Below are 18,171 nucleotides of genomic sequence, written 5' to 3' on the forward strand. Positions count from 1 at the left end.
TAATCTTACCAACCACAGAGCAAGCACACAGGTGACAGTGGTGAGGAGAAACTCTGAGGAAGAAACTTCAAGCAGACCAGACTCAAAGGGGTTGACCCTCTGCTTGGGCCATGCTACAGACACAAATACAAAACAGTTTACAAAACAATATACAGGACATGTTGACAGGTGCACAGGATAGGAGGGTTTCAGAAACAGATGCCACACCCATCTCTGATGGAGCCACACCTCAAACGAAGAGAAAAACACAATCAGGCAGCATAAAAACTACAAATAAGGTATAATTTGTCAGCTTTAAGCAACAATAAAAACAGAAGTAATACTAAGGTGATGACCGGCCACTAGCCCTAAGCTTCACTAAAAGACCCAGAGTTAAGATAAAGTTGAGGTCACGGCACACTCCGTTTCTTAGTAAAATGAATTTAAAAGAGTAAAAAGCATAATAACATACTATGCCAGTACGCTAGCCATATGAAAATAAGTCTGGACTTGAAAGTCTACAGAATCTGTTTTATTGATGCAGGAGATCATTCCACTGAACAGGGGCACAATAAGAGAGAACTCTGACCCCAGACTTTTTTCACCCAAGGGACACAAAGTAGTCCTACAACCCTGAGAACTTGGAGCCCAGGCTGGTACATAGGATTTAATTAGGTCAGCGAAGTAGGGAGGTGCCAGTCCGTGAACAATTTTATAGGTTAGTAGCAGAATCTTAAAATCTGATCTCACAGGGACAGGAAGAGATGCCAAAATGGGTGTAATGTGGTGAAACTGCTTCATGTCAAAAGTCTGGCAGCAGCATTTTAAACCAATTGGGGACCCCTAATGCTGGACTGCAGCAAATGAGAAAATAGAACATTGCAGTAGTCCAGTCTAGAAGAGACAAATGCATGATTAACTTCTCTTCCTCCAACAGTCAGCTGGTGTTCTGTTTCTGGTTTTTATTTTGCTTTTATAAATATTAAACAGTTTAAGTGATACTCAACCACATGCTGGTTGTATTATTGCATTATTGGAAAGAAGAAATATTTAAAAGGATGCAACTCATGATTGCACAAATCTTTTGAGTCCCTTTGGCTCTGCAGATCTTGATTCTCTTGAGGAAGTTTTGACAGTCCTACTCAAAGTAGTTTAAAGTACAGAATTTATAACGGTAATAAATAAATGCAAATAATCAGTTGTGTGTATTAAAATATTAATGGAGTTTGCATGTTCTCCCCCCGTGTTTGTGTGGGTTCCTGCTGGGTGGCTCCGGTTTCCTCTCACATCCAGAGACATGCAGGTTAGGTGGATTGGAAACTTTAAATTGTGGGTGTGTTTGTGTGTATGTGGTCCTGTGACAGACTGGCGTCCTGTCCAGGGTGATCTCCGCCTCACACCCTATGACTGCTGGGATAGACTCCAGCCCCCCATATGACCCTTGACCAGAGTAAGCGGTTGCAGATGAGTAGAATGACTGACTAGTTATTGAACAGCTGCATTGAAATGCTGACATACCAGCGTAATGAGTGCAGAAATAAAGAAGAGGTTGGTGTAATGTCACTTTTAATGAATTTACAGCAATTTATTGAGTTGATGGCAAAGTCACTGAATACATCGTCGACTTCATTTATATAAATCATTAACACAGCCATGTCGTAGTAAAAGGAACATGGCAGCCCACCTGGAGTTTGCCAAAAGGCACCTGAAGAACTCTCAGACCATGAGAAACAAAATTCTCTGGTCTGATGATATGCCGGCTCCATCCCTACAGTGAAGCATTGTGGTGGCAGCATCATGCTCGTGGCATGTTTTTCAGCGGCCAGAACTGGAAAACTAGTCCAAGATTGAGGGAAAAATTAATGCAGCAATGTACAGAGACAGCCCTGGATGAAAACCTGCTCCAGAGTGCTCCTTGACCTCAGACTAGTGCGACGAATCATCTTCAGCAGGACAATAACCCTAAGCACACAGCCAAGGTTTTTGAATAATCAGGTCCCATCTATCTTAGGGACCTCGTAGTACCATATCACCCCAATAGAGCGCTTCACTCTCAGACTGCAGGCTTACTTGTAGTTCCTAGGGTTTGTAAGAGTAGAATGGGAGGCAGAGCCTTCAGCTTCAGGCTCCTCTCCTGTGGAACCAGCTCCCAATTCAGATCAGGGAGAACAGACACCCTCTCTACTTTTAAGATTAGGCTTAAAACTTTCCTTTTTTGCTAAAGCTTATAGTTAGGGCTGGATCAGGTGACCCTGAACCATCCCTTAGTTATGCTGCTATAGACGTAGACTGCTGGGGAGTTCCCACGATGCACTGTTTCTTTCTCTTTTGCTCTGTATGCACCACTCTGCATTTATCAGTAGTGATCGATCTCTGCTCCCCTCCACAGCATGTGTTTTTCCCTGGTTCTCTCCCTCAGCCCCAACCAGTCCCAGCAGAAGACTGCCCCTCCCTGAGCCTGGTTCTGCTGGAGGTTTCTTCCTGTTAAAAGGGAGTTTTTCCTTCCCACTGTAGCCAAGTGCTTGCTCACAGGGGGTCGTTTTGACCGTTGGGGGTATTACATAATTATTGTATGGCCTTGCCTTACAATATAAGGCGCCTTGGGGCAACTGTTTGTTGTGATTTGGCGCTATATAAAAAAAAAATTGAATTGATTGATATAAAGGGAGTGGCTTCAGGACAACTCTGAATGTCCATGAGTGGCCCAGTCAGAGCCCAGACTTGAGTCTGATTGAACATCTCTGGAGAGATCTGAAAATGGCTGTGCACCAATGCTCTCCAACCTGATGGAGCTTGAGGTGCTGCAAAGGGGAATGGGCAAAACTGTCCGATAGGTGCACCAAGCTTGTGGCGTCATATTCAAGAAGACTTGAGGATGTAATTGCTGCCAAAGCTCCATCAACAAAGTATTGAGCAAAGGGTGTGAATACTACAGGTACATAGTAACATGTGGATTTCTTAGTTTTTATTTTTAATAAATTTGCAAAAATTTCAAGAAATGTTTCGGGTGTTGTGAGTAGAATTTTAAGGGAGAAAAAATAATTTATGCCATTTTGGAATAGGCTGTAACATAAAAATGTGGAAATCGTGAAGTGCTGTGAATACTTTCCGGATGCACCGTACCCATCCCCTGACTTGTCTGAAGAAAATATACCTGATGAATAATTTGTTTCATGTGTTGCAGGTATTGTTTTATATTTTTGTTTACTATGTGAAAGCATTTTTTTTTTTTTTTTAGTAACTTTGGCCAGTTCATTGAATAATATGAGACAAAATTGATTTGCTGTTTATTTTGAACATATGTTGAATGTGATGTAAAATTCCAGAAGGTGGTCCAGTAATTCTGAGCAGGACTGTATCTGTAGATGAAAGACCTGAGTGACATGAGTAGTGCAGTACCTCGGATATTGTTCATGGAGTGAGAGGACAATGCAGTGTGAGATTGGCCGGAGAATCGTCGCAGCAGGGGCGGTATTGCTTCCGCGTTAACAGTACTGTGTTGATGATGAAAAAGGAGTTGAGCCAAAGGCAAATCTCCTCGATCTACGGGTCAGTGTTTGTGCCTACTGTCACCTTGATCAATGAGGGTTGGGGTCATGAGAGTGAGGTGGAGGAGCTCGGTCTTCAGTGAGGAAATCGAGTAGAGAGCCGCTGCTCTTTCATGTTGAAAGGAGTCAGCTGAGGTGCTTCGGAGGATCTGGTAGGGATGCCCCCTGAGCACATCCAGCTGGGAGGAGTACCCTGAGGAAGACCCAGTACTAGGTGGTGAGATTATATCTCCTCACTGGCCTGAGAACGCTCGGTATCTCTCAATCAGAGGTGGTTAATTTGTCCAGGGAAAGGGAAGTTTGGGATCACCTGCTGGCGCTGTTGCCCCCGTGACCCGATCCCGGATAAACGGTTGAAGATGTATGTTTTTGTTCTCGGTTTATAAATAATTTCTGCTCTAAGCAGCTTTGCCTCACTGTGGAAAAAAAGCCTGACAGTTGACCGACAGATTGGCGAGACTACTTTGAAGTTGTCAAATTTCTGATTAAAAAAAAAAATCATAAAATATCAGCCAGAATGAAGAGTTAGTGTTTGTGTTAACCTGTGCAGTGCCATCATATGTGTGGAGAGAAGACATCCGGCCTCAGAGTGTAATTCATCCAGTGATTTGATTTAATATAGAACTGCAGACCTCTCTGTTAGCAGGTATAATGGCTACGTATAATCCGGTGAGATGACTGTCCTCATCGCTGTTTTTCACCGGGCAGCGGTGTTATCAGTCTGTTCTTCATCAGGATTTAGACGGTAATGTGCTCATTGTCTTTAAGGTTTACATGTTCCAGTTTATTTCACCAACCCATCAGGACATACTACTTCACCTGGGTGGGGGGGGGTGGTCTCCCGCCATTTCCTGTATTCATCCCAGTGTCATTGCATCATGCATCACCACCCCGTAATGCTCTGAGGTAAAAATGAACCCCTTGATGGTGCCTGGGTAACCCCTGACCCCCCCCCCCCCAATTGTTATGACTGAGTTAAGAAATATATTCATGCATATTCCATGCATGTTATGCGATTATTTGTTCATGGAGTCAAACATTCTTGCATGCATTTCATGATTGTCTGTGTTCTTTTATGTGTCTCTCTAACTTCCATCAGAATCAATGCTAAAGGCTTTAGGTTTACCCCTGCACGTAATCTGCCCGGCCCCCCCACTCTCCCCAGGGGCTGTGGTTTCATGCGGGTTTCCATTTCTGTACTGAAAATCTCCTTCAGGGGATTAGAGTACCTGTCTCCGACCCAGGCATCGAGTTGCTCCATTGTCTGCAGACTGGATTTGTGCTCCCAATCAATGTGCTAATATTTTTTGGGGGGGAGGTGTAGCTGAGCTTTTGTTGTTTAGATAATTCTCTTCAAAATGCTGCTGTTTGATAGTTTGTTTGATTAGTAATCTGACATAAATCCCAGTCAGACTGGAAAATCACTCAGGGCCCTTGGGCAAGGCTCCCAATTTGCTCCCACTGTGCCTTGCAAGGCACACATTGGTGTGTTAATGTGAGGCATCCCTGTAAAGCTCTTTGACCATAAAAGCACACTATAAATGCAGTCCATTTAGCATAATCATTCATTTTCTGTCACTGTTCCAGATCACATCATAGTGGCAGCAGGCCAAGCAGCTCATCCTACACTTCCCTATTTTCAGCTATGTCCATTTGGAGTGGAAAATAACATAACAATTACTTGTATCAAATACTGTAATATCAACAGCTGAGTGTTCAGTATTTAGTCTTATGTGTGCGGATGGCGTAGATGGGCTGTCAGTAGGCCACAGTTACTAGGTTGAATCTGTTCTATCCATTGAGGTTGTCATTGAATGGGACAGCTTCCAAGTCTTTCTTTCTTCGTTTTAGACTTTTTTTTGTGTGTGTGTGTATGTGTAGGGGCGGGGTGGGTACAGTGTCCTTGGAGGAGGTGTGGAGTAGCCACTTCATGACTGTCTCCCTCTTTTAAGAGTTCATGGATTTTGTGCATGTGCGTGCTCTATAGACTGCTCTTGGTTTGCTAAGCAACCATGTGTGGAGTGGGGGTGGAAAGGAAGAGAAGCACCTGGTCAGCAGACACAGACGTCCTGTCAGGTGACATCTGATCAGGTACATCGGTGCTCCCGATAAATGCTGAGACCAGTCTGGTTCCATCTGCAGGAATCTAAATCAGTTTATCTGAAATTCTGTGTCACTTGCACACTGAGGAATTTCATCCACTAAGAGAAATTCATACAATTATTTTAAGCCTTTGTATTCATTAGAGTGATGCCTGTTCAATATTATCCAGCATTTCATTTGCATCAATATGTCTGAAGTAGGCAGTTCTACAAAACGGCTACCGTGCAAGGATTCTAGTGAGGGAAGCCCCATTGGCACTCTAGAAGTTATCGGCTTCTGTGGGTGTGATTGGAGAAATTGTAGATATCACAACATTTGTGTGTTTCATCACCACTGACAGCTTTATAGTGGAGTACAGAAGGATTTTCATACAAGAGAGATCAGATCTACACTTGTATCTCTCATGTCCTTCTGGCAAAAGTCACTGAAATGTCACTTTTTTTCTTTTTAATAAGAAAAATCCTCTGTTCCAGTGCTGCAATGGTTAAAGGTTGCATTGTGCACATTTTTTCCAATCACAGCCACAGAAGCCTGTAAGTTTTCAGAGTTGTCTTGGTGGCTTTCCTCACTTGTTTTCTTCTTGCATTGTCACTCAGTTTTTGAGAACTGCATATGTGTACCATACGTTACCATACTGTTTTGTATGATGGAAATGAAGTCCAAGACCTACTCAGTGACTTGGAACTGTTCTTGTATCCCGCCCCTGACTTGTTAAAAGAAAACTGGCTGTAAAAGTGATGATTTAGTTGTTTATTTTATCTATATCATGAGAGATTCATTTTTTTACTGAGTTTAAAGAACCTTATTTTAAAAATTTTAATACCAAGAAGCCTAAATAATGATTGAACTTTTTTTTTAATTTAATTTTTTTTTTTTTTTTTGCAAAATTCAGACATGCAAACACTCAAGGGTTCATAAACATTCAAGCACCACTGTATTTGTATTTTTTTTTGCTGTTAAATGTATTTAGCTGTTTCTCCAAAGACACAGTAGAATATTTACAGATACAAATTATCTAAAACGGCTACAATTTCATTTTCTAACTAGGTTTTTTACTATTAGTATTATTATTATGCTTTTACTCTTTGGCCTGATTGCCTCAACCAGTTGTCTACACTCCTTGACCCCACTGTATCATGGTGCATTGAGATTCACCACTGGTTGTAGCTGCCTCACCTGCCACTGTGAGTTGTATGCCAAAGCGGGCACGCCCTCTTTGTCTGCCAGGCATTATACACCCTGAATGATTATGGTTTACAAAGCTTATTGGTCTGGTTCCGACCTGTTTATCCAGTTTACTTCAGAGATCTGAAAGCTGTTTATGCTCTGCACTCGAATGACATGTTATGTTTTCGTGTACCTCGTGTCCGCACTGAAGCGGCAAAGAATGGCCTTTGGTTTTTCAGCTTCCTCTGATTGGAACGTTCTCCAATCTGAGCTGAAACTGTATAGACTGACTTCTTTGAACACCTTCCAGTCTGTTTTACGAGATCGCGAATGGGACTCTTTTGCGCAATGTCTGTGTTTCTAAGTTTCAGTCTATTTGAGACCTTACATCGTTTGCAATGTTACTATGACCAAGATGAGTGAATTTTATTTATCACCAACCTCTTCATATTGATGTTAACCTGTCCACTATGACGTGGTGCTGCTGCCTTTCTTAGCTAGGTCCATCCTTGTAAAGATGTTTCGATCTCTGGGTTTCTACCTGGTTAAACAAAGGTTGTTGTTGTTGTTAATCTGGGACCTTACATCCAGGACATGCATCATTTTGGTCCTCTTCTGATACAATGCTCATCCTTTGGTTAGCACCCGAGCAAGATGTTTTATCTTTAGTATGCTGTATTTTGTCTGTTGGTTGTCTGTTGCCACTGTTATTGCACGTTTCTTGTTCACTGTGAAAATTCAGCAACAGGAGTTTGCTCTGTCTACCTGTGAAGCTCATTGTGTTGTTTTATGTAAGTGATTCATTTTTCTATACCTGCTTATTTCAGTTAAGGGAGCTGAAGCCTATCCCAGGAGTCATAGGGTGAGAGGCACGGTGCACCCTGGACAGGATGCCAGTCTGTTGCAGTATGTTGTTTTTTTTTTTTTTTCCTTCTTCTTCTTCTCCTTCTCTAATAAGACCCACATGCACAAATCACTGTCCTAACTTACGATACATGGAGCCATGAACGAATGCACTCTTTGTGGCCAAAAGAAATGAGCCAGTGAAATCACATCACTCTTAAATCACCATTTAATTGGCAGCATGGTGGATTAGTGGTTAACACTGTTGCCTCACAGCAAGAAGGTCATGGGTTCGATTCCCACCTGTAGCCTTTCTGTGTGGAGTTTGCATGTTCTCCCCATGTTTGCGTGGTTTTCCTCCGGGTTCTCCGGCTTCCTCCCAAAGACATGCAGGTTAAATGAATTGGAAACTTTATAATTTGTCCATGTCTTCCTTGTAAAAGAGATCTTGATCTCAATGGGACTACCTGGTTAAATAAAATTTTGCTCTCCCCCAATTTATTTTGCCTGAACGGAGTTAGGTGTGGATTAACTCTGCTTATTTACGCTCAATAAATGCAGCAGCCCTGCCAGTAGGAAAATATGACATTTATTATTATTATTATTATTATTATTATTATTAAATTGGGATAATCCAGTTAAATTTGGAAGTACCAAAAACCGATTCCACGTCAGTGTTCCCAGTGTGTCTCTAATCGGAAGATTTCATGCAGTTGAAAACCAGTTCTCTCCAGTGCGATGGGCCCAAATGGCGGTGGTGATGGTGGCTAGTCACGCTTCACCATCACCAAGGTAACAGCTGGTCTGAGGCCAAGCCTTCGTGGCTCAGTGACACGGTCGCTAAGGGAAACACACTTTAGTTTCCTGTAATATACCATCCCAGGATCACACAGGGCGGGTACAAAAGAACCTGCTGAACTGAGTGTGGCCTGCACACACTGTGCAGTAGGCGGGCCTGCCAGATGTGTGGGGGGTGATTATAATTGCACTGTTGCAGTGGAGAAAGTGAGCGTGCTCATTTTCCATTTACTGTAGTGGGGAATCTTTGTGTGCACTGAGATGTGCCAAACACAAGGTTTCTAAACACTGAAACTTGTTCAGCTGTAGGAAGTTGGTATTTGTCTGACTTGCTTTATGTTACACTCCTCAGATTAGGTAGTTGCGTTAGTTCACAGGCAAAATAACAATGACCAAATAAATAGATTTTTCAGTTTTTACTCTCTGTTGTTGGGAAGGTGTTGTGACACGGACCCACAACAGGGGGCGTTAATGAACGGACAATGGATAAGCCAAAAAAGTAACAATGTTGTGATCGCACAACGAAAGATAGACAATGACAGAGAATGTGGATCGTCAATCATACACAAGGTGATGTGTGGGCAGGCTCGAAGATAGAAGACGTCTGGCCAGCGAAGAGCCGGATCCCACACAGCTTCCACCGCCAACGGATCTGAAGTACACCGGAGCCACCAAGCCCTGCGCCCCAGGTGGCCACTGTCTTCAGCAGTCAGACCCGGTACTGCTGGCAGAAACAAAAACACTTAATGGTGGGTGTGTGTGTGTATATATACCCAGCAATCTTACAGAGCTTAATTTCCTCCAGAGGGAAACCTCCACCTCCAGACACAGAATCACCCGTGCAGCTCCTGTCAGTCACTTCCCTGGAAGGAGTGAGAGGCGAAGACGTCGCGCTCACACTATCCACCAATCCAGCTTCAGACTGTCACCACAGGAAAAACGGCTGCACACAGAACATATTCAGTCTCAGAAAAATCACAGCAGAGAAGGTTACCTGAATGGTAGCTGATTTCTCAGCGGGGAGGTGGAGTTGCAGTCCGGCTTTTATGGAGGATGTGGTTGATGAGTGACAGCTGGTGTTGATGATGTGTGACAGCTGTCACTCTCAGTCGGTCCAACGCCCTCTTGGTGCTTGGAGCCCGCACTCCAAGCCAGGCGCCATCTGGTGGTGGTGGGCCTCAGTACCCCTCCTCTTCAGTGGCCCACACACATCTGTCACATTTTAAGTGGTCAAAGGCTTATATGCACTGCAGCGAATTGTTTAGTTGGCATAATTAGGGGTTAATCATCAAATTTTTGGATGTATTTAAGGGCTTACCTGTAGAACTAGTGCCACATTGTGTGAAAGATTGATGGTACCCAAGCAGCTGTACGAGGATATTATAGAAAATGCAAGAAACTATTCAACCTTTATGTCATTGATGAAGCAAGCCCACATTAACACCCAGGAAATTAAACTTTTGTTCCAAAGGTCCATCACAATCCTCAGGATCATAACTAAAAACATGTTGGAGTTTGAGACATTAGATAGAAATGCAACATCACCCACCTTGAAGAGAGCGCTCCATCGTTTACTCCTAAAAGGAAGCGTTACTGTAGAATTAACATAAAAACAAGAAGGCACACTGATCAGACGCCACAGACCAGCGGCTCGTCCGTGGCGTACAGTTGGCTTCCTGCTGGCTCGATCACTTTGGTGGATAAATTATGTGATCTTCAGTGAAGCATGTTTTTTCTTCCGAAACTACATTTGGAAGTTGAAACAGGCAGCTGTTGCTGCTGTTAGCATGGTGCCACACTGGGCTTTACTGTTATTTGTAATAATAATAATAATAAATAAAAAATCCATTCACTTTCTAACGAGAGACCTGGAGCCTATCCCAGCGGACACGGGGCAGTTGACAGGGTTCACACCTAGATAGACCACTGGTCTTGCAGGGATGATGCATAATAATAGCTGATGATTGTAATACAAAACAGGGTACCAATTGTTTGGACACTTATTTCTCAATTTTTGAAAAGAAAACACAAATTAACTTGTAATATGACCCTTTTAACGTTATTTATGCTTTTCAACACAGGGCAGACTCGTCGCCTTTTAAAGTAATTGTTAATTGGTTTAATCATGGATATTGGTTGGAGTGAATAGAAGTAGCGGCTACATATGTGAGCATGCAGGTTTTGTGGGGAACAGTAGGTGATCCGGGGAGGCCTGTAGTGGATGTTGGGCTGGTTGGGGTCATTTAAGATGGTTGTGACTGGGCCGTGTCATTAGTGCAGAGTGTATATGGGAGGGCCGTGTTGGCAGCCTTGGAGTAAGTGAGATAAACAGCTCTTTTTGTTCCCTGCTGTAGTGTGGTGTGTGTGTGTGTTGGTTGGGGGGGGGTGCTGTACCCTGGTGGCAGACAGCCAACACCATTGATGGCACCAACTGTCACTGGAAGCCCCTCACTCTCAGCTGACATGTCCACTGAAGCTTGTACATGTGTGAATTTTTTTTTTTAGGTGTCATTTTGCAGGAGGGGTCCCCTCTTTTACCTTCTGTGCAGTCTGACGATGAGGGGACGTGCCCGTTAAATTCCACGTGCACGTGTGCCAGTTGTCTGTGTGCTAACTGGGTGAATCCCCTCCTGGTCACCGTGGTGGGATTTGTATTCAGCGCTCAGTCATGTGAAGCCGTCCTCCTCCCTCTTTTCTCATAACCACACGTGCACTTCTTCTTCTCTCTCTCTCTCTCTCTCTCTCTCTCTCTGTCTGTTACATTGAACCACCTGCAATCAGCGGTCAGACAGATCTCTGCTCCGTGTCGATTGGCTCCACTGAGAAGTAGGTGGGGCTCGCTTGAACACATCACACATACGTCCCAGCGTAGCAGGACTGATCCTCTCTCTCTCTCTCTCTCTCTCTCTCTCTCTCTCTCTCCATCCCCCTCTCACTCCGCCTTCACTACGTACGCCAGAGCTTAAGACTGCAACAGAAAACTGGTCCGGAAGGATTTTCCTCCTCCTGACACTGGAAGAGCAAAGACGCGAGTGAGTCGGTCATCTGCTGAAGAGGAGAGAGGTGTTACACAGGCAGGATCTGTTGGGGAGTACCTGACCCACAGTCTGCAGAGTGTGTAGGTGAGTGTGTGTGTGTGTGTGTGTGTGTGTGAGTTCACTGCAGGAGCAGCAGCAGCACTGCAGATATACCCCGACCAGAGGCTCTGCTCATCCCTCTCTCCCCTCCCCCTCCACCCTCCTCTTCATCTCCTCTCTCGTCTCTCTTTGAAGCATCCATATGCAAGTAAGTGGTGCGCGAGTGCAGAGATTACAGAGGTGCTGAGTGTAACAGGGCGTCTGTGACCACACCTGCAGCAGCTGCAGGGTGGACGCGAGGTGCGCCCAGTGCCGCCGAGACGCACGCAGCACAAATCAGGCTCGCCACTTTGAATTCTCGTAACTGCTTTCAAACAATCCTCCGTGTAGGTTTGCGAGCGGCTCTCGGAAGCAGTTCTGCGGACTCCTCCGGGACTGGTTCCTCCGCGTCCCCACAGGATAGGATGCTCGCCTCTGCGCCCTTGTGCTGAGGAGGCGTCGGCGAGCAGCAGTATGGGCGCATTGCTGGCCAGCATCCCCACCACCCCCTTCACCACCGATCTGCCACCGCCACGCTGCCCCCCACAGACGGGCGCCCCCCCCTAACGCCGCTGATGGGCGAAGACACTGACGCCACCCTGACGCTCAACCACCGCGGCTTCCTCCACGACCACAACTATGTGACTGAAGGTAAGCCGAGGAGAAAGTGTGCGAGTGTAGAATGTGTGCATGTGTGGTCAGACAAAACAAGCTTCTTGATTGGGTTGTGTGTGTGTGTGTGTGTGTGTGTGGTGTGTGTGTGTGTGTGTGTGGTGTGTGTGTGTGGTGTGTGTGTGTGGTGTGTGTGTGGTGTGTGTGTGAGCTCTGTGCTGATTGGTGCAGCAGTGAACACTCACTCTGGGATTTCAGTTCTTCCCGTCTTCGTCTCACCCGTCTTCCATGATTTTCTTCTACTTTTGGTACCTCACCTGTTATTTATTTTGTTGTGATTGTGTAACACAACTGCTTGTTGCACTACAGGTCAGAATCGGGTCCGTCCTGTGCTTGAATGGACGTGTGAACATTTCCAAGTCACTGAATATGTTTTGGAGTTCACTTACAATCAGTCATTAAAAAATACAGCACAATAAATCAGTCTGGAGTCTTCTCAAAAGCTAGTGAGGGAAGCCACCAGCCATCCATGATGGACTTTTAGGCTTCCATGTTGTGATTAGTGAAACTGTGCAAAGTGCAACTTTTGTCTGTTGCACACACCGGTTTATACAGCTTCATGGTGGAGTGGCAACCGAGAAGTTTTTCTAGAAAACAAACAAACAAAACAATGTTAAATTTAGCTGATGTTCAGCAGATGGAACATGGTAGACTTGACTATAGATTTGATCTGTTACTTTGAATAAAAAGCTGGTGGTGTAGCAGAAAACACTGCACAGTAACCAAGAACTCTTTCAGATTTGTTATGGGAGTTTTGGTGGCTTCCCTCACTAGTTTCTTTCTCGTACAGTCACTCAGTTTTTGAGAACTGCCTACTTCAAATAGATTTACCATATGATACATACTGTTTGTACTTCTTGATGATTGAATGACATCCAAGACATAGTGAGCACCTTGTATGGCAGCACCCTGACATCGGGGTGAATGTGAGGCATAATTGTAAAACGCTTTGAGCATTTGATGCAGATGGAAAAGCGCTATATAAATGCAGCCCATTTACCATTTATTCCTTAAATATCTAAACAGCATCTAATTGAAAGCTTACCAGCTAACAACCGGAACATCTGTTAGCAAGTTCTTCATGGAAGTGAAGCAAACTGATCGGACAACGAGCCGTCAGCAGCTTTCATATTCGGGCGACACTGTAAGATTATGTATATATATATATATATATATAATAGCCATATAATAAACAAATTAGTAACTTTGCTTGCTCGGTCTGTACAGGAATATCAGACCTCTGGTGTTTTCACAAGGACCTTGCTAACGCTCAGTCCGTACTGACGACAACTCGGTCAGATATTTCCCTAGACCTCGTGGTCAGTTAATAATCCTTTGTTATTATTGTGAAAATAATATGTATTGTTTGAAATCCTGATAGTTTGTCCAATAACTTATGGGATCTCAAAATCAAGGTACGATATATAAAAATGGTTGTAATTACTAAATGGTTAATGTGATATTTTTGTTACACTCCTTGAATTAAAGCTAAAAGGTCACGTGACGGGGCAGCATGGTGTCTTAGTGGTTAGCACCGTTGCCTTGTAGCAAGAAGGTCATGGGATTGATTCCCACCTGTGGACTTCCTGTGTGGAGTTTGCATGTTCTGCCCGTGTTTATGTGGGTTCCCTGCGGATGCTCCGGCTTGCTCCCACATCCAAAGATGTGCAGGTTAGGTGGATTGGAAACTTTAAATTATCCATAGGTGTGAATGTGTTTGTTTGTCTATATGTGGCCCTGTGACAGAGTGCTGTCCTGTCCAGGGTGGACCCCACCTCACGCCTCGTGACTCCTGGGATAGACTCCCTCCCGCTGTGACCCCAGATTGGAGTAACCGGTTGAAGATGAGTGAGCGAGTGAATGAGGTCACATGACGAGCACATTTGTGTTGGTTTACAGTCACAACTGCAAAAATGGTCCAAAAACTGTCCAATTACTTGTGGACCTGGCTGTACCTTTTAGTATATGCAGATGCATTTGTGTGTGCATGTCAAACACAGTAAGGGATTTGTTTTGTTTGTTTGTTTTTTAACAAATAGTAGGAAACATTTCTGAAGTATTCTCTCCTCATTACTTTGCATGTCGTATATGACATGGAGAGTCACACATGCCGCCTTTCTTGCTTTCTCTTTCTGATCAGCAAATTGCATAAAATCACATCGTGGATATTAATATTCCTTCATAGTATAAAACAAGTGGATTGTAACCTTCGACATGCACTACGTGTCCTCCTTGTGCTAATCTCAGTTACACCATTAATGTCGCCTGAGCACCAGCGTTCCAGCCTGTCTGCTCCAATCAGTTTCTTTCATTCGACTCATTGTCCGACACGCCTTTCTGGACCAGAACAGGGGATTATGATTTGTGGGTCATGATCGTATTGTGAGCTTATTTGTGATCCTTTTGCCTCTGCAAAAACGGGAAATACGTGTCCCGTGTCTGTGCTGAAGTGTCATTTCCCTCACACAGACTGAGCGCTGCCTGTTGAGTGAGTCAGTTATTTGTTGCAGAGACGACTGATGAGTTTGCATTTATTGGCCTCTGTGTGTCTGTTGTTTGTGCAGATGTTTGTCTGTGTTGTAGTTTGCATACGTCCTTGTGCCATTGTCCTTTCTGGGTTGAGGCATTATGATGAGTGAGTGGCAGAAAATTAGTGCTAACATCCATCTCCAAGCATCCATTATTGCCATAGTAACCAGCCCTGATGTTGCTTTTCACGCTTGGTCAATATGATTGACAGGTTGCCTCCACCCACCAATAATGGCATTATTATTAATTATTCCACACATCTCAGGAAGGCACAGACATTATTCAGGGTGAATTCCTGATCAGCTCATACTGAGGCAGACACACGGACACCTCCTGAAAATCGAACATTATAAGAGAATACAACCCCTGGCAAAAATTATGGAATCACCGGCCTTGGAGGATGTTCATTCAGTTGTTTAATTTTGTAGAAAAAAAGCAGATCACAGACATGACACAAAACTAAAGTCATTTCAAATGGCAACTTTCTGAAACACTCAATTCTGAGGAAAAAATTATGGAATCACTCTGTAAATTTTCATCCCCCAAATTAACACCTGCATCATATCAGATCTGCTCGTTAGTCTGCATCTAAAAAGGAGTTGGTTGTTCACAGTCAGCTGTGTCTAAACTCTGGACCAAATACAAACAACATGGGAAGGTTGTTAAAGGCAAACATACTGGTAGACCAAGGAAGACATCAAAGCGTCAAGACAGAAAACTTAAAGCAATATGTCTCAAAAATCGAAAAATGTACAAAACAAATGAGGAACGAATGGGAGGAAACTGGAGTCAACGTCTGTGACCGAACTGTAAGAAACCGCCTAAAGGAAATGGGATTTACATACAGAAAAGCTAAACGAAAGGCATCATTAACACCTAAACAGAAAAAAACAAGGTTACAATGGGCTAAGGAAAAGCAATTGTGGAGTGTGGATGACTGGATGAAAGTCATATTCAGTGATGAATTTCGAATCTGCATTGGGCAAGGTGATGATGCTGGAACTTTTGTTTGGTGCCTTTCCAATGAGATTTATAAAGATGACTGCCTGAAGAGAACGTAAATTTCCACAGTCATTGATGATATGGGGCTGCATGTCAGGTAAAGGCACTGGGGAGATGGCTGTCATTACATCATCAATAAATGCACAAGTTTACGTTGATATTTTGGACAATTGAAAGGATGTTTGGGGATGATGAAATCATTTTTCAATATGATAATGCATCTTGCCATAGAGCAAAAACTGCAAAAACATTCCTTGCAAAAAGACACATAGGGTCAATGTCAATGAGCAGATCTGATTTGATCCAGGTGTTAATTTGGGGGATGAAAATTTACAGGGTGATTCCATAATTTTTTCCTCAGAATTGAGTGATTCCATATTTTTTTCCTCTGCTTGGTCTAAAAAAGTAACCGTTACTGACTGCCACAATTTTTTTTCCTGATTTCTTTTAGTGTTTCTTAAAGCCAGAATGTTGCCATTTGAAATGACTTTAGTTTTGTGTCATGTCTGTGATCTGCTTTTTTTCTACAAAATTAAACAACTGAATGAACATCCTCCGAGGCCGGTGATTCCATAATTTTTGCCAGGGGTTGTATGTGCAGATTGTTCCACAGATCTGACCCCAACCTAAAGACACTTTACCTCGTGACCACACGGGGTAGTTACTGTATCTGTCACTCATCAGCACTACAATCCATCATCTGCTTCTCTGTCTCCATTTACTCCATTTACCCTCCACTCTTCCTCCATGTTTGCTCCGGACCCTGTCCTCCGCTGCATTTCCATTCCCCGTCCCTTCCCTCACTTCCTCCCTCCTGCCCGCTACTGAAGCGGTGCGTCGGTCATCCAGCAGTGCTCCCGTGGCTCAGACGCAATGTGCTTCTGTATGTATGCGTAAAGACTGAAGGGGAAGAGAACGTGCACATATTGTCTTCTTATTTATTTATTTTTGTCTTGACTCAAATGTCCATTTGTTTCTGTACACGCTGTCTTTTTGTGTGTGTGAATGTCTGTGTTTTTATGGTTTTTCTGCGTCTGCAAGCATTTTGAGTGTGTGTGTTTACGCATACATAGTATTTTGTGTGTAGATGGTCCCACGGGGATTCCCCTGGCCTTTAACTCCTACAGGGAGGAACGTTTAGCCTCCATCTATCTCCCGCTCCTCTCCTCCCTTCTTCTCTACATCGCTCCCTCGTCCGCCCCGTCACTCATTTGTTTTGTCCTCCTCAGCAAATGGCCTTGCATTAAGTGGTGGATATGGCTTTGGTTTTTAACTGTTGTTTATAATGACAGTCTGTCATATGTTCTAAATTTTCACATTTTTTGAACTTTTCAAATAAAACTAAATGATAAGCATTATTACACCATGTTAATATCATTGCTGTTGAGTTCAAGCAAGTGCTGTTTTTTCTTTTTTTACTACAAACAAACTAGCTTTGAAGTTAGATGTATTTTTTATTTTCCATTTTAATAATTAACAAAAGGGGAAGAGTTTATCACAGAGGAGCCTTGCGGTCCTGTAAATGGAATTAAAACTGAAAAAGATAAACATCACCAAACTGTATTTATTTAATTCAATTCAATTTAATCATCTTTGAATGCGCCAAATCACAACAAAAGCCGTCTCAAGGCGCCTCACACAGAACAATTCAATAAAAAATTAAATAAATGATTAAAAAAAAATAAAAAAAAATCAAATACATAATTAAAAACAGAAGTAAAACAATAAAACGGATAAAAAAAATAAAAACTATTCATAAGAAAGAGAATAAAAATGGGTTTTAAGCCTTGACTTAAATATGTCCACGGACTGTTCCACAGGGTGGGTGCACGATAAGAAAAAGCTCTTTGACCCGCGGACTTCTTCTTCACCCTGGGAACACAGAGAAGTCCCGCATCCTGCCACCGCAAAGCCCGGGCTGGCACGTAAGGTTCCACCAGATCAGCCAGATAAGATGGCGCCAGTCCATGAACAACTTTATAAGTCAATAACAAAACCTTAAAATCTGCTCTCACAGAGACAGGGAGCCAGTGTAACGATACCAAAATGGGTGTGATATGTTCAGACCTTCTGCTACGTGTCAGAAGTCTAGCGGCAGCGTTCTGAACCAGCTGAAGACTGGACTGTGGTAACCCTGAAAATAAAACATTACAGTAATCCAGTCAAGAAGAAACAAAAACATGAACCAGGGCCTCAGCATCAGCCATAGACAGGATGGGGCGGATCCTCGCTATGGTTTTGCAGATGGGTCATTCCATGTCAGTTCAACGAGGGCCTCACGCGCTTTGTCTCAGATTTTCTTCAAATTTTAATCAAATATTCCCAGACTATTCAGAACAACAAGTCTGAAGTTTGAGGTCTGTAGGCCAAGTAGTTTCTGAGATATGGCCAATTTAGTGTGCATGGGGTCTGCC

At 43.4% G+C, this 18,171-nt stretch overlaps 1 protein-coding gene across 3 annotated transcripts in view; it reads left to right on the forward strand.

The window, feature by feature from the left end:
• Positions 1-11,455: 11,455 nt before the first annotated feature.
• LOC117519800 (serine/threonine-protein phosphatase 2A 55 kDa regulatory subunit B gamma isoform) overlaps positions 11,456-18,171 on the forward strand; it is a 77,767-nt gene continuing 71,051 nt past the window's right edge. For 2 of the 3 annotated variants that reach the window (XM_034181042.1, XM_034181044.1), the window contains exons 1-2: positions 11,456-11,560; positions 11,906-12,205. Coding sequence is in view for 1 of the 3 variants with exons in the window: in XM_034181044.1 (XP_034036935.1) it covers positions 12,130-12,205 (76 nt within the window). In the remaining 2 variants the exon portion in view is untranslated. The remainder of the gene's footprint in view (positions 11,561-11,905; positions 12,206-18,171) is intronic. The other variant, XM_034181043.1, reaches the window with a different exon arrangement.

Source organism: Thalassophryne amazonica, chromosome 11 (assembly GCF_902500255.1).
Source record: "Thalassophryne amazonica chromosome 11, fThaAma1.1, whole genome shotgun sequence".
NCBI classification, from domain to species: domain Eukaryota; kingdom Metazoa; phylum Chordata; class Actinopteri; order Batrachoidiformes; family Batrachoididae; genus Thalassophryne; species Thalassophryne amazonica.